Source organism: Meleagris gallopavo, chromosome 11, assembly GCF_905368555.1.
Source record: "Meleagris gallopavo chromosome 11, MGAL_WU_HG_1.1, whole genome shotgun sequence".
NCBI classification, from domain to species: domain Eukaryota; kingdom Metazoa; phylum Chordata; class Aves; order Galliformes; family Phasianidae; genus Meleagris; species Meleagris gallopavo.
Genome location: NC_139414.1, coordinates 21,915,003 through 21,937,500, shown reverse-complemented (window position 1 = coordinate 21,937,500; position 22,498 = coordinate 21,915,003). Strand labels below are relative to the sequence as shown.

The following is a 22,498-nucleotide window of genomic DNA, read 5'->3' as shown; positions in this document are numbered from 1 at the left end:
CCCAGAAGATACAGAGAGCTGCACAGCAGTGCTCCCTTCCTGGGGTCCTGGCGTCCCCATGCAGCTCTGAGTCTGGCAAAATCTCTTTGGAAATGAGAAAAGCTGCCTGGTAGAATGTGATGTTTTACCCTAAAATACCTCACACCGGCTCTTCTGTCCTTGTGAAGGGAGCCATGACATCTGTAAAGCCCTTAGCTCTTAGGGTTCCAAAAGCAGTGCAGAAAATTTCAACTCTGTGGAACAGTGCCTCTCCATGAGGAACGGCTAAAAATTTTCTGCATGATTGTAAATGTCTCATCCATGTCTACAGAGTGATAGTGTTGAGTTTACGTGGAAAAGGTACTTTGGATTTGTGGCTATAATTAATTTCAATCAAAATATTCTAACGACTTGGTTTGGGATTGTGAGATGCCAGAAGGTGAAGCTGAGTTAGATTTGAATTCTCACAGCACGCTGATGGTTGGAGAGAACACGAGTCGGGGACAGGCACCACGTCCATCCATCAGTCCTCATCTGTGCTCCTCATCCATCGAGTCCTCCCCAAAGCAGGAGGGTGGTTATGCCCAGACAGAGGGAGGCTGGGGGCTGCCTCCCAGCTGCAGGCCGAGATGCCGAGGTCTCCCCTTGTGCACATTTGCAGCCTGTGTTTTGGAAAATGCGTGTGTGGTTTTCCATTGCGTCCAATGTGAGGGACTCGTTTGCTGGCAATTGTTTTGCCTGCAGTAGTTAGGAAGGCTGAGTATGGAAAAGCAAAGGGAAAAATGGTCAGTTAGGGAGGAAGGAACAATGGTAACTTAGAGTGAAAGCAGGAGGAAAATTTATTAATACGCAACAGAAGAACTGTCCTGTGGTGCCTTTGAAAAAGTCGTGAGGCTGCTCTGTTGTTCTGAAATGAATAGAGATGTGTCCTGAAGAGAAGCTCATTGAACAAAGTCTATCAATTTGTCTGCAAGGCTGGCTACTAATTAAGAACAAAATGTTTTATTTTCAGTAGAAAATGAATAGCGTATTAAATTGTTTAACAAGTGTGTTGGCATACCAAGCCATGGAAGCGTCCCATGCCACATGATCCCAACACAGCGTGGGGAGCACATTCTGTGTGGCTCCATTTCTATGCTGAGTGTGCTTCGCAGGCAGTAGGTTTCATTTTGTTTTGTTTTGTTTTCTGCTTTGCAGAGAACAATTTTCTGTATTTTTGGTAAATTCATTTCTATTGCAGAAATGGAAAAGAAGTGAAAAATTATGTGTATCTGATCATTGAATTCACGCGGTGGTTTTGTTTCGGGCTCAATTGATCCCAGTGATTCTCTGCCTGAGAATCCTCCCTACTACAGGTGTATCATCATCCCCAGCCCTGTGGGTGGAAATCTTATTGATGAAGTGGCACAGATCCTGCAAGGATGGGTCACTACAGCTGCCCTGCAGTGGGGAGGTGCTGCCTGCTGGCCTTTTCTGTCTGCTCAAGCTAGGGTTGCCTCAAATATCCCCAGATTCATCAACAAAGCGTTGTTGTTTTTTTATGAAACCAAAGTTACCATTTCTCCTGATTTAGCATGCCATAATTCTCCATTCTATCCTTTAAGATGTCGCTCTGCAGTGCAAACACGTGGGGCTGCCAGCACACCTGCAGCAGCCGCCAGCTCTGCTCTGGAGCCACGGGAAGCAACACCACGTGCAGACCAGCAGCTGTTCCTCTGCTCATAACACTGCCTTTGCATCCCCACCCCATCATGAGGGTGTCCCAACATCACTTTTATTATAATTTTATTGCCAAATCAGGTGTGAGATTAGATGTTGGATGTTACATGTAATCTGCTCAGAAATCAAATTATGTGACCTCCAAGCCCACCGCCGCACCCTCCCGCTGCTTTGCTGCTCAATATGCAGCGTTCTGCTGTCATGAATACAAATAGAGGACAAATTAGAATCTACAGACAGCTGACCCGAGCTCCAGATTAGAGGCTGGGGGCTTGTGCTGCTTTCAGTGCTTTAATTACCATAGTCCCTATAGCCAGTTGAAGGACACGCGCAAAAATCATTTTTGTGACAAAAAAGCAAAGAAAGAAAGGAAAAGGCTCCCTCCTTCTCATTTGAATTTTTCAGTTTGATTGCATTTGCACTTCCATTGGAGCTATGCTAATTTGCTGCATGAAATTAGGTCTATTAATAAAGAATGCACTACTTTTGCAAGAGTATTTTCAACGGAGGGCTTTTTCTTTTTCTGCTTTGTTTTTGCTTCCTTGCTTCTGTTTGGGGCTGTCTGAACACAGCACCAGGGCCTTGAGGGCTTTTCCTGCCCAGCCCATTCAGGGAACTGAGATGTGCGATGAGAGCAGTGCTGTGGGAGGGACACACATCCCTGGAGCAGTCATCCCAGCTCATGGCACCACGTCCCCACACGGCTTCGGGATCATCTGTGAGAGCATCGTGCAGAACAGCGTTTAGAAGATGCCCATGTGAAACACAGATGCCATAGAGCACGTTCTGCAACTGCAAGGAGGGGGAGGCCCTGCGAGGTGCTGAGAACAAGCCCAGGTTGTGTACCGTGCAGCTGAACGAGGTTTGTTCCTTTGGAATCAATCCATAAATCAGTGTGGCTGTGCTGCCTGCTCTGGGGCTGGTGCTATCCCCACGCCTTCAATCCCCAATTTGCATTTTGTCTTTCTCATGCGTGCTGGCCCAGTGTTGAATTGATTAGTTATGCCTAGCTAGTAAGCAGGGAAACATTTTTATATACTCTGGGGAAATAAATTTGGCAGAAAATCAGCATGAGTAGATTTAATTATCACTCGGAGACCTTTCCCTTTTCTGGCTTAGTGATCCTGAAACTCTGTGTTTCACTGAAATCTGTGTGGACGCTAAGCTTCGCTTCCCAATTTGTTCCTCCATGCAATGATAAGCCAAGCAATTACTGGTTTATTGATTTTTCATCATGGCAAATTTAAAGTTGATTTTTTCCTGAAAAGGCAGGGGTGATTAAGTGTTTCCCCTCGGTTTAGTACAAGAGAGCTATGTGGCAGAATCTAATATCCTGAGGTCAACCTCCGCAGGCAGATAATACGGTGTCTCAGCCACGTGTTAAGGAGAGGAATCGGGGCTACAAATGTGATAGGATATATGTGGAGACAGTTTAATTTGCTCCATTTATATGAACAAGTCATGTGGCACATGCTTGGAAAACATCATTTTGAATGGGCTTGGAAATGAAGCCCACGTGGGTGGAAGAACAGGGAATGCAAACATGAGAGGCACTCTGTGCTAGGAGGGAATTGTCTGTAAACGCAAATGGAAGAACTCTTCTGTGCTTAATTCACGGACGTTACTGAAATGTTGGTGCAGCTGTAGTGTCACCTGTATTGCAGGTTGAACCTGGTGTGAAAAAATAAGTTACATTCTTCGAGTCTGAGAATGATGGGGTTTGTGTCTGAGCATTGCACTCGGTCCTGGTGCGGAATGGTGTTGGGTGGCTGCTTTGGAACACGTGGGCTGACGGCTTTTACATCAAAATGGAAAAGTGGTGCTTCCCACAGCAGTTGTTTTGCTCTTTTCTAAGTGGACTTTTAAAGCTCACTCCTTTCCCAATGCCTTTGGGATTTATCTCAGGGACGAGGTGTCCCTTATGCTCATCTTTAACCAGTTAGATGTGAGTTCTGGCAGTCAGCATGCCGCACAGTTGGGTTTCCCACAACGAGACCATGCATGGAGCATCCAGTTTCACTCTGCACTCCTTCTGGTGACAGCCAAAAGCTGCACCTCGGTGCCAGTGGTATTACAACCACCATCTGAATCTGCTACAGAAAGATTTGATTGCATGAGGTCAGGCCGTCGCGCTGTAATAAGTTAAAGTGCTTTACTCACTGATACAGAAATATATTCAGATGCCCTTAAGTTCGTTAGTTATTGCCTTAGGTCACAGTTGGTGTCCAGTAAATTTTACTCAGGTTCATTGTTACGGCAGTGGACTTAACTCAGGCTGTCTCTGTGTCACTCGGTGCAGAGGCTAAGGAAGAAGCCCCTCCTGCCTCCAGCTGTTTGCCTGCCCCTGCGTGGCTCAGGCCATGACACACTGGGACTGTGGAAGTGCTGAGCTTCCTTGTGTGGCACAGCTGTAGAACAGTGCAGGATGTGATTCTGGAAAATCAATGACCGAAAAAAATTCGGTACAGCACATTAGGAAGAACATCCAAATGTGCATAAAGTGTATGAAAGGTAACATTGCTGCATGGATGCGGGCCTCCTTATCAGCCATCTCACAGCAGGGCTGTGCTCTTAGTGACAACTTGCACTCTGCAGGTGTGCGCTTTTGAGGAAAGCTTTGTTTAAAAGCTTTGTTTTTTTTACCTTTAACTAAATGTATTTAAATTGGTAGGAATTGCTCTGACCAACAGTAAGGCATAACTTGCAGATAGTTCTCTTGTTTTCAGAAGTGTCTTAGTGATGACTCCAGAGATGGCAAAGAACATAGCCATGTAAGCATAATTTTTTACCGTAAATCACAGGATCTTCATAGAACCACAGCACAATTGGGTCAGCAGAGCCCACACAGCCCCCAGACCTCCTTGCCCAGCCCCAAGCACCAGCCATGCTTGTGCCTACCTGGAGTGAACTCACTGCTGCTCTTCTGCAGCATTATGAACATATTTCACCCGGAAGGTGCAGTGTTTTGTTTTAATCCTTGAGTTTGCATATGAATAGTCCAAGATTTGGCTTTATTGCACGCATTAGCTGGAAAGCTGTGGAGCAGAGCATTGCACAAAGGCTGTGCGTGATGGCTACAGAGAAATTGCAGTGCACTTTTATTTGAAGGAAAATGGATTAAAACCAACAACTTCCCTTATATCATCTGTGGAAGTGTCTCTATTAAAACGCAAAGCAACATTTGTCTGTTTTCATATGCATTTATGGAGGGAAGAAATCAGGTGGATTTTCTTCTGGCTTGAAGCCCATTAACATGTGGGATCCATTAAGGGTTAGGATATCAGCAAAATGTGCCTAAATATTAAAATTACTTTGCAGCTGGTATCTGAGGCATTTCAGTAAGCACAGCAGGTATAATTAGCGTTTTATTTATGCCTCTGTGAAGATGAAGAGCTCCATGGGTAGATGATGATGATTCAAAGCTGAAACCCCAACTGACAAAGTTGTTTCCTTTTTCCTCCTGTCCCCCAAAGAAAAATGCTCTGCTCCCTATTATGGGTGTATCATCAGCATCGTGTTAAAAAATAGCTATTTCAAATCCATTCAGAGGTTTTTAGATGAAGAATTGGCACCAGAGTTCTGTTCCATGGCTGCCCTGGAAGAGGTGGTTGGGTTGGGCCTGTAAAAAAAAAAAAAAACAGCAAAGATTTGGCTTTTAGCTTCTTCCGTTCTGCAAGTGGAAATACAGATGAAGTCGTGCTCTCTCTCATGGGGCAATTTATTAATTCCTTTATAAATTAAAAGTCTGGAAATTGTCTTCAAAGTTTAAGACAGGCGAAAAATAAAAATTGCTTCTGTATTTCATTAACGTCGCGTATTTTACCATCGTCTTTATGGCATTTATTTGTGCTAAAGGATAAGTCTGAGACAAGCATCAGTTAAGGTAATGGGATTGTAAAGCAATCACATAATTAGTTATCTGACTTCAATCATTTGCAACAAATTTATAGCTACCTATTGAAAAGCTGCTTCTGGAAGGGAAGACAAACAAGGGCAGGAGACGGAGTGCAGGGCAATGGGCTTCTCCATTGCTGTTTTCTTTTCTCCGTTTAAAAGAAAACAAAAGAAAACCAAAAACCACACAAACACAGCTCCCTTCTCCAAAAAACACAAACCCAACAGAATTCTCCAGAAATATAAAGCGTGATTATCCCTTAAATATTTCACTTAAATTCTGGGGTTTGGTCTTTAAATTTCCATTAATTTTCACTGTTTGCTCTGTTGAGGTTTTCATTTGTCAAAATTGTTAGCTCTTGGGTATTAGTTACGCAAATATTGATGTGTAGCTTTGGCCTGTTCGCTATCAATTGAAATCAGGAAATCAATAGACTTAATAGCTCCTCATTACCCAGTTGATGCATTTGCAGAGCTGAGCTGAGCACTGTCAGTGAGCGATCAATTCGGTCACCAGCTCTTACGTGGTCACCACTGGGATGGGCTCCATGCTGCTGGCCGTGTGCCGGGGCACAGTCCTTCCCAACCCCCAGCGGGGCAGCCCAGGGCTGGGGCAGCGTGGAGCAGCACAGCTCCTGCATGCTGGGGAATTCTGAGGGGGCTGCACAACTTGTGTACCCTGAAGGTCGCTCCTCGGGTGGCTGTGGCACTTAGAGTGGTTTCATTGTAGGTGCAAGCCCTTCCCTGGCTGCCAGCACGGTGAAACCTGCATTGGTGCCGGGGCATCTGTGATGTCAGCTGGGGACCTCAGACCCACATGGCACTTCCAGGAGAATCCGCTTCGATTTACCAGGTGGAAAATGATGCGATGGTGTACTAGTTTGTCCAGTTGTAGTTGTCAAATTTTAAAGTGAATCTAAGTGAAAGGTGGGCAGCCTTGCAAAGGTGGATTGGATTTTGGGAGAGAGGCATTCCTTTGCGTTAATACATCTTTGTAATGTGCAGGACGTGTTGTAACAGGCAGGATGTGATGCCTTGTTGATGCAGTGTGATTGTATAATGAGCACAGAGCAGCTCCTTCCAATGCCCTGTGTCCATACTGTGTACGAATGGGGTCTGAGCAGATCCTGCACGAGTCCTGTGCTGCCCTGGATCTTCAGAAAAGCCTTTGGGTAATGGAAACCTACTGGCATGGTAAGGGATGGATGCTTCCCTAGTGTGCTGGGCAGTCCAAGATCGCTGAGCTACCCAGTAATGTCTAAAAGGACCTTTTAGACTCGAACTGCAGTCACACAGAAACATCCACGTTTGATCCAAGTCCACGTGCACATCATTGCACTGCATCTAAAAGTGCCAGAGTTTAAAGCACTGAGCAGCAAAGTGCTTGCTGGTGAATAATTTTTAGTCTGCATAACTTTTCTTTGGTGTTATTGCAAAAAAGTTGTGTCATTCACTTTAAGTATTTTTCTTTCCTGGAAATAAGTTATTAAAATCAAAGCAAAAAATCCAGACTCTCGGTAAACATGTAAGATGAGTGAAATACAGGCTAACTTAATGATATTTAAGATGATATACATAATTATAACAGAAAGGTCAGGGTAGGTGGCAGTTTTCCCAAGTATATGGAGTGTCAGAAAAATCCCCAAAGCGAATGTTTTAATTGAGTTATGTTTTCTTTCCTTCGTGTTGAAGCATTAAGGCATTACCCCATTCCTGGGCTGCGCTCCTATAATTTCACGTGGCAAAATTCCCAGCTCTGCATTTTGACAGTGAAACCACATCATGTGTAGGCTCCTTCCAGGAATGAAATACAACTTTATGTTTGTCTCCAAATCATCGCTTTCTTTTTCATTTTAAACAAAAATATATTTAATGTACAGGAAAATAAATTTTACAAGGGCGAAGATGAAGTGAACGCTATTTCTGAAGTGTGAGAGATCTGTGAAAAAATGCATCGAGCCAAACAGCTGCGACAGAAAGAAGGGAGAAGTGGATGGAGGAGAGCCAGTGAGACACAGGCAGACTGCGTGGGGTGAGGTGGCCCCGTGGGAGCAGCTGTGGGGGGTTGTGGGTCCCCGGCTCCCCCCTTGGCACACCCTGCCTCCGGGGCTTGTACTGAGGGAGCAGGGGCTGGCAGAAGGGGTTGAGCAGTGCTGTTGCCCATTTAGGTTTGGTGTTTGTGGGCAGAATGCAGCTTAAAGCAGGCAGTGCCAACAGAAGCAGAACACTGGGCAGGAGCCTTTTAGCCTTCATTGGTACCAAGGCCTCTTGCCAACAGGAGAGGGGCCTGTGGGGCTCCCTGCTGGGATGTGGGGAAGGTGACCTCACTGTACCTGTTGCCCAGTGTATTAGAATGTGTATTAGAATTTTTTCTCCAATAGCAGTTGGAAGAAAGTAGGTTTTTCCATTTCTGCAGAAATTGAGGGGAAAACATGTAATTAAGCATTGTGACCTTTAGGTGAATTACTGCAAGTTTTCTATAGGATCTCTGCTTCACTTAGCATTGCTTCATCTCGCACAGCCTCTCCTTAGCAGGAACCAGTAACTCACTTCTCATTACTCAGTGTGCAGATCTGTACTGCTGCTACCCAGACCTCACCTTAGAGTGTTGTCAGGAACTTCTGCCCAGGCTGCTTTGGGGCTCACCAGGCTCTGAAGGCACCACAGTAGTTGGGGCCTCTGTGACAGTGCTGTGCAGTGGGTGCACGTTGGCCTTGGCGGGATGTGAAGGGAGCAAGGACAGAGGTACAGCGGGCATCAGCTGGGGAGAGCTTGAAAGCAGAGCACGCTCCTCAGCGCGATCGATTTTATCTGATGCTTTCTGTACCCCAACACAGCTCCATCTTTCATTTAGCCACTTACTTTGTATTCGGTGTTTGAGGGTAACCAGGGTGGTTCTCACTCCCGTGCACTTCCCCTGATGTGTTGCTGAGGATCAATACGTGCACTGGGATATGAGCGTGGCGGTCACTGCAGCCGGCAGCACTGCGCAGCGCTGGGAGCTGCTCCAGCACAGAGCTCAGAGCACAGCTTGTGCTGCCACTGCTGGTGGTACCTTCTGCTGGGCAGGGCCCGGCTCTGCACCCTTAGTGCCTGCAGTGGGGAGCGGTGGGTGTGGAAATAGTTTTATTTGTCTGAAAGCCTTCGAGAGACTCGGAGAAGTTCAATATAGACAAATTGTTACATATTAAACGTATGCGTAATATATCCACTCGTTAGTTTGTACATACAATACAGAGGTTATTTGGGATGCAGATACATAAAAGATAGAAGAACCCAGTAATTGCCTTTAAGATCAGAGCACAAAGCATTACCTTGGATTTTACAAGGCCAGCGAGCAACAAAAGAGCAGTAATTTATGAGCTCAGCGTAAAAGAATAGCATAATTGCATTAAAAATTAATGCTAATGAACACTAAAATGGGGAAGGTGGTTATGATGAAAGTTTGTATTCATCTTCCCTGGTTTGAATGATGGCTAGTGGCTTGATTAATGGCTTAATTTCTATCAATTAGCAGGGAAAAATCTCCTACGAGACAAGGGTAAATTGCGCATCGAATTACATATCTTGCTTTTGTGCTGAGAAAAGAGAGCTGCGTGCCTCCGACATGGGCTGCAGTGACAAACGCAGCGTGCCCCGCTCTGGGCTGTGCGGGCACTGGCTGCACTGCCTGCCCCCCCCTCCCTGCCCAGCACCACTGCCTGCCCCTGCAGCCCACCTCGGCTCTTCCCTGGGTGCTTGTGAATGCCTGAGGAGGCTGCAGAGTTCAAGTGGGCTTGGGAAATGGGGGGGAGGTGAATGTGCATGCAGAGCGTAGAGCAGAAATGCAGGTGTTCCCAGGTCACCTATTTCTGATTCCTCATTGTCGTCTGTTTGATTTTACCCCTGGTATTTCTGTTACTCTAAAGAGAGATGTTGCTGTGCAGACTTGTTTACTGTGAAAGGTAGATTATGTGGTTATAATATATTAAAGCATTGCAATGTAAGCACTCATACTTACAGTTGGACGTGAAGAACACAAATTAGCCATAAAACCTCTCCCTGGCCGCAGCAGCTGAGCGTGGGGCCTTGTCTGGGGATGCAGCCACTTTGGGTGGAGCCCTGGGTAAAGCCAAGGGATGGGGATCGTTCTGTGCAGTGGTGGTGTTTGCTCTGCTGTCTGTTGGGGTCTTCTGTCTGTCAACTCGTAAGAAAAAGAACAAAATAAATTGCAACTCTTCTTCTGGAATGGCCTGTCTGTAAGAAGTGGCCCCAGCGATCCCGAGCGCAGTAGTTAGCTTGTTTTGCTCACGGTAGCACAGTAGAAAGACTTGCTGGGCAATGAGGTAGTATTGATTTCTTTTTTGTCTGTAGCCTCTCAGCTTTCTGACTCCATTATTCTTGATTTTACTATGAAATACATATCCTTTCTACTGACATCTGACAAACAACACATGGAAGTCATTTTATCTACCAATAATGTGTTTGTCAAAAAATATCACACACTAATGGGTTATGCTTCCTCCAGTCCATTTTCCCAAGTTAATGTCACTGATGTAATTCTCAATATTTAGTGATTTTTGCCCTTAATAATTTGTCATCCCCACCAGTCTGTGTAAGACCCGGGCAGGACGCAGTGACAGGCAGAGAGCAGCTGATCCCAAATCCATTCTCCTATCTGCATTGCTGACCCCCATTTCCAATGCTGTGACTACCAAGTGCCCTTGAGCTGGAGCACCCTGGTGAAGGAGGATTTCCTCTCTCTGGCAGGGCATTGGCCTGTTTGTTTTTATACTTCCTATGGGACCTTTAGAAATCTTTTTTAAAATAGAATTCCTCAGCAGCAGGCCAGCAGAGCTCTTAAAGATGGGCTGAAATAAAAGCGTGCAGTGAAAAGAAGGAATGAAGATTCAGTTGTCGCTACAGCCAGACAAAGAGGTAGAGATGAGATTAACTGAGCTGGGAATCTGAAGAAGCAGAAAATGAAACGGGCAGTGAAGTAAATACCCTTTTTGATCAGATGTATTGTAATGAGCAGGCAGCACAGAGGTAGTAACTTAGCTTGCAATGAGAACACAGGGCAAGGCTCATTGCTGTGGGCATCCACAACTGAAGCCAAACTCCCCTCGATACCAGCAGAAGCAGTTGTGCTACTTCATGCAGATTGGGCTCCCCTGAAGTATTGGCTCTGGCCACAAATCCTCACCTGCTGGAAGTTCTCATGCCATAAATCTGGTGGTTATACTGCAAGGACTTCTCTCAAAATTCTTGCGTGAACATCTTGAATGTTGGCACGCACTGCAGCAGTGTCAACTCACTGTTGTTAGTTGTACTAAAGAAGAAAGGTTTCGTGTCTTCTTTGTAACAGAATCTTGTAGGCTGCATTGCAAGCAGTATGTGCTGTGGTAAAATACATTGAGTGCATTGCTTTGGCACAGCATTTATTGCAGGCTTACAGTAATGTATACTGACACTACACCTTCTTTTTGTAGACCAAGCCACCCTGATAGAGCAAGTGAAACGAGTGAAAGAAATTGAAGCTATTGAAAGTGACTCCTTTGTTCCACAGACATTCAGATCAAGTAAAGAAGTCAAAAAGGTAAGTTTGCAATGTCCTTTCTTGGTGCACAATCCCTTCCAAGTCAGGTGGGAGCTACGCCGTGAATACAGTTTCCATTGATGAAGGAGCATCAGAGCTGACGTTCCTTAATGCCACCACTGGAATCAGCTTTTGGATAAGGACTCTCCTATGTTGCTGTGTGGGTGAAGGAAGGATGCCTTCAAGCATGCAACAGTGTCCATGAAATGCAGCTGTTTGGATGGTGTAACTATGCTGCTCAGCTCCGATTTTTAAAGAGTCTTTTAAAATTGTATGCAGTCATGAAGATGTTTTTAAAAAAAAGCAGAAGAATTAAAATGCAAAAGTAATCAGGCATTTACATTGTAGTTAAAGGTAGAGATCAGTATTTTTAATTCTGCTTAGCAGGAATCAGAGTTCAAGCCCATTTTTACTCACTGAAACAAAATGGCATTGTTTTCAGACAGCTTTTGAAAACCTAACGTGAGACGTCCACATTTCAGAACTTTATCTGCATTTGGCTGCCAGCTCTTCTGCAAACTCAGGCACTGCTTTTGGAAGCACACAAACAAAGAGTTGCTTCAGTTATTCCACCTGACAACAAAGCGTTTTGAATCGCACTGTATGTTTCCCTGAGAACATGCATTTTCTTTTCAGAAATACCCGAGAAGTTCACACCGCTTCTTCAGAAAGCGATCCCACAACCAAAGCTCTCCCACTGCCTTTGGCAGTACCTTCTTCCACTCTGTGTGTCTGTGAGGCCGTGCCCAACCCGTGCATGCTGAGAAGCATTCGCAGGAGGATCTCTCTGTGGGCATGTGCTGCAGTTCAAAGAAGGCTGAATGCTCGGCTAAGATACTGTCGTGTCTGGGAGTCCGAGGGTGAAATGCTCAGTGTGTTTCTTTCTTTTTAGTCAGTAGAGCCTCCCGAACTAAAATACGAACCTGTAACTATAGGAGCAGGATCTGTCGAAGCATCTGCCCCTGAAAAAGAAACGGTACCTGCCAATATTCCTACTGCCATCAAATACCAGGATGATAATTCTTTAGCGCATCCAAATGTAAGTGTGTTGACATTTTTCTTTCAGAACAACACGGCCCATTGAATGCGGCCAGGTTCACGTGCCCTCACAACAGCCATGCCAGGTTGCTCATCAATTAGTCTGTGGTCTGAAGAGTATTTACCAATGGGCCACTCACTGGCTCAGAACAGATTACTTTCCTTGCGTAATCCAACAGAGAAGAATTATAACCAAGGAGCTTCCTTTGGCTAAAAGACAAATGGATACAAGTGAAACATTTTTGTTTGGTATTTTCACTTGCATTTTGGCTGTTGTTTTTGTTTTTTTTTCTTTCAAGAATTAGGAAGTTAAAAATGATTTGCCATAACTAAACTAATGCATATTCCAAATAATGCATACGGCTAACAACAGTGTGAGACCACCAACAGATTCACTGTTTTAGGGGGAGACTGAAGTTAGACCAGGTTGGCTTTCAAAACATTGAAGTCTCAACTTTGACTTCTGCATTTATGTCAGTATTTTAACACCTGTGTGTAGCTGGGCTTCTTTTCTTAGCACTGATATTTCATGTACGTATTGCAACACATTATAAGAAATTGAAGTTGTGCCTACTTTTGTTCTTCTTCCCTTCATCTCTCAGCTGTTTATTGAGAAGGCAGAAGCAGAAGAGAAGTGGTTCCAGAGGCTGATTGCTCTGCGGCAGGAAAGGCTGATGGGCAGTCCGGTGGCCTGAGCAAACTGCTGCAACCGTTGCGTATGAGTTCTCTGTGAGCGCTGTGAAATCCCACCGTTAAATCGTTTTATTTTTCTCTTTTGAGAGGATTTTAATAGTCATAGGAGTTGTACAGAGAATAAATATTTCGTCTGAATACACAAGAATGTTCCATCCTGCGTTTTTTCCCTAGCTCATTGCTGTGTTACGTGGGTTGCTGAGAAGGGAGGGCTATGATAGCGGTGTAATTTGCTTTTTTTTAATACTGGATTCCCCTTGGGTGCAGACTTGACAGCCCAAGGAGACGTAATTTTATACTTCCCAATCCCCCAAAAATATATAACCATGTAGCAGTTTAAAGATAAATGAAAAAAAATAAGACTGTCAAAGAAAGTTCAGATTTACCAATGCTCAGACAGTTGGAGTACAAATGATACCACCCTGGGCCATTAGATCTTCTGCAGCTGAAGAAGGATTCAGGGCAAATTATATTGCTGTTATCTCTTCTTCCTTCCACTCAGCGTTGCGGGAGCAGTGTTTGAATCCTGAACATCTGTGGGCAGTCTCATTGCCGAGGGGCCTCCTGAATTGATGCTCTCGCCCGCCTGCCTCTCACCTCCTACCTCGCTTTTGGTGGTCTTGAGTGGAAAGAAATGCTGTTTCAAATTTTCTTGAGTGTCTACCCACTGCTGTCAGCATCTTGGAGTTTATTTAAGGAAAAACGATGTTATTCTTTTAAACAAACATGTTACAATTTCTGCAGTTTTCAATAGCTGTGTTTCCTATGCAATTTTAAGCATATTAAAATGATTGATAAGCAGCAAAAGACAGTTTTCTCTGCATTCTTAATGGGAAATAATATAAAGATTTTGTCTATTGATGCAGACCTTTGTCGAGAAGAATAATGGCATGCTGAGAGACTGTTCTCAGTGTCTGAAGTTTCCATTTGTCCAAGTGTGTCTTCAAAATAGTGAAAGATTAGTCAAATTTGACCGTATCACATAAATATATTTACAATATATTTACAAAAAAAGTCTGTCCATCATCTAACTCAATACGAGGGATAAATAAAATATGAACGTATTTATTTTGAGGTGTCTAGCAGATCTGTGAAAAAAAAAAACTATTATATTGGTAGGAGACTAAACTAAGCCTGCAACTTCTGGACATAAATATCTCATGGGAAATTACCTACATCAGCTCTCCTTTGTGAATGAAGAAATTAATAAGATTTGTGTTTGGTTGTGGTTGGTTTTTTTTTGAGTTTACTATTCCTAATTGGAGGGAGGAAGATTCTGGAAATGTACTTCGATCATCTTATTTTTATTTAGATCATTGATGTAATGGAAAAATGTATTACATTTGCATTTAGCACATTTTCAGTTTTTCATTATGAATGGTGTGGGTTTTACTTGATCCCACATTACAAGGGCTATCTGTCTGCAAGAAAAATTAGGGAATAAAAAGTTTCCCTTGTTTCATTTCAGCATTTTCAAGTAGCAAATATTTGTTGTTGTCCTTTATTCTAATCACCTGCTGTGTGTCTTTTATAGTAAATAAAAATGGTTTGATTTCCATAGAAGGTTCAGGATTAAATTCCTCTTTACCACAGATTATTTCCAATAATTCTGGTACTTTTATTTGATGCAAAATGGTTCTTATTTCATTTGCATCCCCTATAGGTTATTAAGAAGATTGTACAAAGCAGTCTAAGTGAGAAAGTCTTAGTGGGAGTAATGAGGTTTAGCTTCTAATCAGTCAGTAACTGTGTTTGTCCAGCAGGTCCATACTGAAGGAGAATTGTGAGCAAGATCTGGAAGGAAAAAGTGTTTAGATCCTCTGAGATGAGAAGAAAGGTTGAAGATAAAGTCCTGTACAGAGGTATGCCAAACATAATTTGGATGCAGAACGAGTCACTGTCAAGATGATTTCTATCACCTTCTGCCCCCTTCCCAACTCCTGTCCTGAACGTTCGTTATGCATACTTGACGTTTATGAAGTTGTTGGTGCTGGGAGAAGGGCTTGGCAGGACTGGGTTTGAAACTAGATGTCGTCTGTTACAAATTAGCAAGTGTCCCATCCTTGTTAGGAACCTGCAGATTCATACAACACAGATGTTTAAAGCTGTCTAAACCAAGTCTGTGATGCTCAAGTGTGATTATTGAAGGTAAGATTTCACTTGGAGTTCATTATCAATCTTAGCAATGCCAGGTGTGGTATCTTGCAAGTGAGTTTGAATCATACCACGGATTCCCTTGTTGCATACAGTGAAGCTGGATATTCCAACACTGACCCCTGTGATGTCAGTGCCCTCCTGCAGGATTTGTTTGCAGTGAGTGTCGGTGCTTTCCAAAGCTGAGTCCTACCAAAGAGGTGCTGGATCAGCACTCTGCCCTCAGAACCTGCTGTTGCTGATTTTACAGCTTAAACTTTCAGCAAAAATAGGTGCTGTTCCACTGAGTTTGCTCCTGTAAAGTAGAGGTTGTATAAGGCCAGTCTGTAGGGTTATAAGTGTAACTGTTTACTACAGCACTCTTGATTCAAGTTGTGTAAACTCTCTGTTTCCTTATTTTGCTTTTACTTGAATAGCATCCTGTGATAAATTATTCATTCTCCTGTCAAAGCTAGACAGATATTTGAGCATCAGAAATGAAGTATGGAAGGGGGCAGCAACATTACAAATAAACTCAATTCTATATCCAGTGTTGCAGGACTAAACATAATTTTGGAAAACCTACTGCTTAAAATTACTTTACAGGCTTTGGACGTATTTTCAAAGGGTTGTGTCCAAATACATGTGCACTCCATAAGCTCCACATGTGGGGCATTTTTGCTTGAGGAAAGCATAAATGTATTACCTAATGGGATAGCCAGATACAGTTTTTATTAAGTGTGTCATAATACAGACATGAAACTCATCTTAATGGGCACAGATTAATCACCGTGGTCCTGGAAAAATGCAGTGCTGTCTTTCAACCCACGTGTTTCCTGAGCCAGAGAAAAAAATCATACCTTCCTACAATAATCCTGCTTTCTTTGTGTCTTTGCTTCTGAGGTTTTCCAGTGTAAACCATCACAATTTATGACTCTTACCTATTAAGACTGTATTTCTTCTTGCCATATTTTCCACTTTATTCCATCCTCCTGGTGGACGTGAACGGATTCCTGATTAGAAAGGGAAAGAAGCGGTTGTTTGTTCACTACCCAACTAAATCTGGGACTGTTGGGTGCATTGTGTCCTTAGATGTGCTAAGGTTTTGTCATTCAGGACTTGTGGCAGTGTCTCTCAGATACGGTTGGCTGCAACATAAAGTTCCTCATAATACCAAACTACCTTAAATCTGACTTAGACAAATCATGTGTAGGAGTGAAAAGATAATGCTGTAACTTGATCTATTCTGACTTCTGGTAGTCAGCAAAGACCTCTACCCCTAGAAATTACATTAGCAAACTCATTTCACTTAGCCTGCCAAACAGCCACCATCAATTAAAATCAAGCCAGGCTGATTTTGATCAGATAACTTTCAGGTAAAATGTTCGCTAGCCCTTGAGTCATCTGGCATATCCACAACTATTTATTTTAGATTATGATAATTGCTTGAAAATCAGTTGTGTTTACTTTTAAATTGTGGTTACAGTATTTTAGAAAGATTTCTGTAGCTCTGACAACACTGCTGGCCAGGAGATCAAATTCTGCTACTTGTGCTTAAACCTCTCAGATATGAACAGGACTGAGTGGTCCTGAAGGCCATTTTTGCATCAGTAACCCAAAACCAAGCTTCTCGATGATCACAGTTTTCCATTTGTCATGTTACCAGAAGGAAGTTATTTTTAGCAGAGATCCTTGAACTCTAGAAACCTGTTTTAGAAGAGATCAGCTCGAACCCATGACTTAATCCACCTATGCCACAAGGCTGCAGTGACTTCAAATTGTAGCAGTAATAATAAGCGATGCTATAAGTAACAACGCTCCAAAATTTAAGCTATCCACCATTTGTAATTTTGACTTCATTTGCTTTTTTTTATTCCTGATTGTTCCTTGCCCTCTTTGTCCTACTCCTTTGCTGAGACCTAGAGGAAAAAAATAGAGGTGGCTGGGCCAGATTGTATGACACCGGGGAGCAAGACTTAGGCTCTGAGTCACTCTGGAATTGCCACTCCAGAAAAAGATGTGCCATGATACTTCCATCCTTCTGGATGGAAACAGGAGTTGAAGCTCAGCCCAGAGAGGGGCAGAGTTCAGCTCCCCACAGTAGCACAGAGCTGCATTTCACTGCTAGCTGGGCTCCCACCCAGCAAGGTGTGTGCACTTCGGAAGCTGAAAATTATTTTTCTAGTGCCATTTAAACTCAGGTAAAAATGAAAATCACTACTTGGCTATTGGTTTTCCTTCTTCAGAAATGCAGTATGAATTAGGACTGCGTGGCATAGTCTCACATTGGTGACGTGAGGAGCATCTCATCCCTTGGGCACGTTTTGGAGTGCAGTATTTTGAAAATGCTGCAGCTTGAAGGTGCTTTCTCATGGTTTTAAGCTGCTGCTGTGAGAGCCTCATTCCCACTAGATGTCTCTGTAGCCCCGAGCAGCTGTCGCACGACCCACGGTGGCCATATAAATAAGATGCATATGGCCATATAAATAAGAGTACGCAAACTATGTTTGCCTTTCTGTTTCCTACCTGCAGCTGCACACACAGAGCAGGTTGCCTCATTGCTTGCTGGTGCCTTAGAATCTAAATCTTGTCAAACAAAAAATACCCATCAAACAAATAAAATAAAATCCTCTGTATTTTGTGAATTCCCTGGATCACCATGCAGGAAGAAGCAGCGTGTTCACCCCATCCCTTGCCAGCACAAAGCACTGACCTGGGCCGGGCAGTGAGTGCTGCTGGAGGCACAGCATGGCTGCCCCCGTCCTCTGGGCTGCCACTGCTCACATCTGCTGCCTGCAGCACTGCGTCCCCCATTGCAGACCTGAAGGGAAGACATAAACAAATTTCATAGTTGTTATTAGTGGAAACTGAACGCAGCTAACATTTGTAAAAATGTCAAGTGTGTTTTTGGATACCTTCTTGGTAAATTTCAGAGTGTTCTTCTGTAGGCTATAGGCGTATTATTTCAGTATTCGTACCAGTTACAGAGCTGGGTGACTATGTGAATTGATGATACATTTAAATAAAATATTAATGTAAATGTTATTACATGCCTACCGCTAGTTGCTTGTAGTAGAATGATGCTTTTATCTGACACTTACCAACAATTTATAACAAACTGCCTTTGCAAAATACTCTGCATCAGGCTGACGTTAGGGATGGAATGCAATCAGTTTCTAACAATGCTATCAAAAGGCTTCCACTAAAAATACACTCCAGCCTCTGGAAATGGCAGTGCATCTTTAAGGCCACCCATAAAAGGACTTAACGGTAAAAATGTAAGAAGTCAGGATTCCTCATTTATGCCAATACATTTTAAATTTAAATAGTAACTGCTGATCCTTACAAAACGGACGGGGGTTGAGCTCTGATTGTCTGAGCCCTCTCAAATTACCTTCAACCTTGCTTCTGACATTGCTGGGCAGCGCAGGGCAGGCAGCAGCACAGAACAGATCCGAGCCCCAAGTGATCTGCTGCCAGGCTTTTTCCAAAACAGTTCAGAAAAAGGACCTATTCTTAATATACTCTGCTGGTTCTCAATAGCTAGAAAAGCAAAACTAACACTTTTTGGAAATTAGGAGCTGCAGCAAATGTAATTAAGAAGTAATTGTGCAATAAAAGCTGCCATTCTTTCTTCAGAACTGATTAAAACCCTTCCTCGCTATTGAAATTGACAATTAGTACTTGTGTTACTTGTGAAGGCAGTCATACACTGTGATCATTTCTGAACCGGATTAACTTGATGTTGTGATAACGTGCATTTAATAGCCTTGTTTTCTACAGGACTTATTTAAATATGGCTTTAATATTCCCTGCTCAAGGAGCAGGATTTGTTTTTAGTTTGGGAGACAAACAGCTTAAGGCAGGCAAGATCTTCTGAATTATTTCAATTATGTGAACAAACGTGGTAACTGCCTGAGCTGTGGTCACCGATTTTAGATGGTGGAAAAATGGAGCTCCACGTGGTGCAGACGGGCTGAAGCTGGAAGGAAGAAGCTTGGTTTTCAGATTCCTGTGGAGATTGGCTCTAGCTGGCACTATGTAACTGAAGTCACTCCTACCTAGCTGATTTACAGCCCCTGGGGGTGTGATGCTACACATTCGGCACTTCTCCTTCCTCGATCTTACAGCCTGGTGGCTGAATTCTTGGCTCAGTTTTGCCCCAAGAGTATCATAAAACCATAGAAGCATTAAGGTTGGAAAAGCCCTTCAGGATCCCCAGGCCCAGCCGCCCCTGCCATGCCCACTGACCACATCCCTCAGCACCACCTGCGTGGTTCTCAAACACCTGCAGGGACGGCTGCTGCGATTTAGTCAATCTGTCACCAAATGGAAGACTGCTCAAGTTCAGCCTCACCAACAGCTGTTTTTCAGTTGTCTGGCCATTGAGAATTACAAAATGAGATAGTTGCAACGTACTGAAGTAGCTCAGGAATGAAATTCCCTGTGTTCTTTAAAACTTTAATGTGTGCTGCCAGAGTTCTCATAATTCAGCAGTTACTGTGTACGATGGCCATGGAGCTTATTTAAAACAAGGATTGTTTTTGAACCAAATCCTGAAATCAGTGATAAACACTCATGGATACCAGGCAAGTATTTGGAGCGTTTGTTCATTAAGAAAAAGAAAAGGGAAGGGGTGGGGGGGGGGGAGGTAGAGAATATATTTTATATATATTCTCAGTTGTCACCCTGGTAAACAAAAACAAGATCAGAAGAACAGGACACAACATTAGGGCTAAGTAAGACAAATGCAGTTTCACTGAATGAAAACTTGAAGTCAGGAATTCATCGCTACAAGATGTAATTAAAGTCAAAAGCTCAGAAACTCAAATGGGCTCATTGCTTACATAGATGATGTAATAAATAACACCAAAATACTTCTAAAAAGAAACAAAAGTTTATCCTGTCTGGATATATTTCCAGTCTGGAAATAACTCTGTATGGCAATGATGAGCAATTGCGAGGGCAGGCTGTGCCCCACGCAACTGCTGTGCACTTTCTTGTGGTTTCTTACGAAACATCCAGACCTGAGAACTTGTAAATAAGACACTGGGCACCACAGAGACTTCAGGGTAACCCAGTCTGGCAATTCCTGCAGTTCTTACACTGATATTTTGTAAACAGCTATCAAATAAGTTAAGGAAGTCAAAGATTGATTTTGAAGAGGAAGCAGATCTCTCACATTTCTCTGAATCTAACAGAATGAGTTCCACCACTTCCTTCAGCCGCCTGAAAGACACACAAAAATCCCATCCTTTTAGCTGCCGAAGCCTGGCAGGTATGGAAGGCCTCCACTCTACCTGACACAACACGAGGATCTCTCCTGCAGTCTAAATGATACTTGCTGCCCAGACAGCAGCACACAAGCATTACTTATTAGCTCATGCATTATTGATAGTCCTCTAATTTCTGTGCGATGGGAGGAAGTTGGTCTGCAGTAAGTTATAAATGGAAGGCCATCAACAACTTGCAGGAGTCAGTGATGGTCCTATACATAGCACAGCCCCACACACGCTCAGTTGGTGCCACAAAACGTGTGCCTTACCCAGCAGCAGTTCAAGAACAGAGCAAGCAATGGGTTTCCACAACAGGCTATGTAAAGTACTCTGTGTTTTTATCCCCTTTCAAACGATGATAGCTCTAAAGGGTATTTCCTAATTAAGTACAGAACACAAAGAGAGCCAGGCTGTGTACATAAATGTCTTCTATCGCAATGGTGTCTTAAATCCAGCCAGCACCCTTCGGTGTGCTGTCCTCACGTGGTTCTGGTTCACATTCTCACAAACCCGTTGCTGGTTGGCACTTTGCCTATTTAGACATGTATGCAGTAATGCAGTTTTCACCTCAAGCGCTGAGCGTGCCCACTGCTCAGACATAATCCTTGTACAAAAACAGGGGCTGATGACTACATGGATAGAGTGTCGAGTATTTCTGTATTTCCCACTAATTGCACGCATAGTTTAGTGTATCTTACGTAACTCTGCAATTCTAAATAAGTTGATCACAATCGGGATCTTTTTTTCAGCCTCACTGTAATTGATTTTACTCTGGATTGGAAGAGAAAGCAGAAGTCGAAGTGAAACAGCTGCAGAAAGAGCCACGCAGCATGAGCAGCTAAGACAAACAGAAGTGTTAGTGGGAAATGTTTGGGGCAGGAACCTAAACAAACACCTATGGAACTGAGAGCGAACAGAATTATAAATACCAACTCAACGTCACGGTGGCAAAATGACCTTTTGTTCTAGATGAATATGTTCAACAAAGCTCTGAAGTTTGAATCAGATTTAAATAGTCATATCACCAAAATGAATAAGAATTAAGAAGGTAAATTAATTCCTAAGGGAAATCACTGTAGATCTCATTAGCTCAAGAACAAGATACCTTAAAACTTTTAATTAAAGATAATATTTACAGCAAATGAATAAGAGTTGGCAGGTTTCAGCAGAAGCCATAATCTCATTTATGCAAAGTTTTCTTATATTAAGGCAGACATCATTAATCTCATTGGAGATGCCCTCCAGACTGACAGTGCTGTAGCACTGAGGTGATTTCTTACAGAAGTCTTTTTATCTACACAAAAGAAATCTAACTCAAGCAGACAAACCGTAAGAAGGCCTGAGCAATTAGAGGTATCACTCTGTGCAAATAGAGGACTGACTTTATCGTGTTAGTGAGCCTCTCATAATGAGCTCACTTCTAACAGGGCCCGTCTTCCTACCAGCAGCCAAAAAATTAACAATAACTGGAACTCATTTTGCTTAGGTATCTGAACAGTAATCCGTCTTTGGGGCTGCTCTGACTCTGAGAACGAAATCTCGTCTCCTGGAGTCTGACTCCATAGAAAGTTAAGTGACAAACTGCAGATGATGCAATGTGCTCTCAGCAGCTGTTGGAAGGCTCCATATTGCCTCTTTGTCACTGCACAGAAGTAATGGGTTTGTTATTGCAAGGCAGAATTCATAAAAGGCTGTACTGCATACACAGCGTGCAGTCTGGGTTGTAGTGTGCTCAGAAACAGCAATAAATGCTGGCAAAAAAATATATATATATTTGGGTAGGTTTTGGTGGCAAACTGCAAACGAGTTAACCACACGCCAGTCATGTTCATGCAAACTTGCCTTGCTGGTTTGGAGTGTGTAATAAATACTCAGTGTAGCACAGCATGTCATGGATACTAATGAATATTATATTATGAACTGCATAATAGGTGTGGAACTGAGCAGGGTTCCCAAGGAGGCTGTGGATGCCCCGTCCCTGCAGGCATTCAAGGCCAGGCTGGATGTGGCTCTGGGCAGCCTGGGCTGCTGGTTGGTGACCCTGCACACAGCAGGGGGTTGAACTGATGAGCATTGTGGTCCTTTTCAACCCAGGCCGTTCTGTGATTCTGTGATACGTGTATTACAAACTGCAATAATATGAAATGCAGTAAACACCAAACTGATCCAGGGCAGCTCTCAGTGAATC

General features: G+C 43.3%; 1 protein-coding gene and 1 long non-coding RNA gene across 8 annotated transcripts in view; one reads left to right on the top strand and one right to left on the bottom strand.

The window, feature by feature from the left end:
* RSRC1 (arginine and serine rich coiled-coil 1) overlaps positions 1-18,079 on the top strand; it is a 115,631-nt gene extending 97,552 nt beyond the window's left edge. For 2 of the 5 annotated variants that reach the window (XM_019619204.3, XM_010717090.4), the window contains 3 exons: positions 11,064-11,170; positions 12,063-12,209; positions 12,811-13,049. In XM_019619204.3, the coding sequence (XP_019474749.2) occupies positions 11,064-11,170; positions 12,063-12,209; positions 12,811-12,903 (347 nt within the window). In that variant the 3' untranslated portion in view covers positions 12,904-13,049. Of the gene's footprint in view, positions 1-11,063; positions 11,171-11,806; positions 11,950-12,062; positions 12,210-12,810; positions 13,050-13,403; positions 13,641-14,664 lie in introns of those variants that run through there. The other 3 variants (XM_085232953.1, XM_019619202.3, XM_031555020.2) reach the window with 3 other exon arrangements.
* The window catches only part of LOC109369539 (uncharacterized), an 18,450-nt gene continuing 643 nt past the window's right edge, over positions 4,692-22,498 (bottom strand). For 2 of the 3 annotated variants that reach the window (XR_004160881.2, XR_014885477.1), the window contains 4 exons: positions 17,748-17,855; positions 15,976-16,047; positions 9,593-9,775; positions 4,692-5,317 (listed from right to left, as the gene is read on the bottom strand). This is a non-coding gene — a long non-coding RNA (uncharacterized LOC109369539). Of the gene's footprint in view, positions 5,318-9,592; positions 9,776-10,777; positions 16,048-17,747; positions 17,856-22,498 lie in introns of all 3 variants that reach the window. The other variant, XR_014885478.1, reaches the window with a different exon arrangement.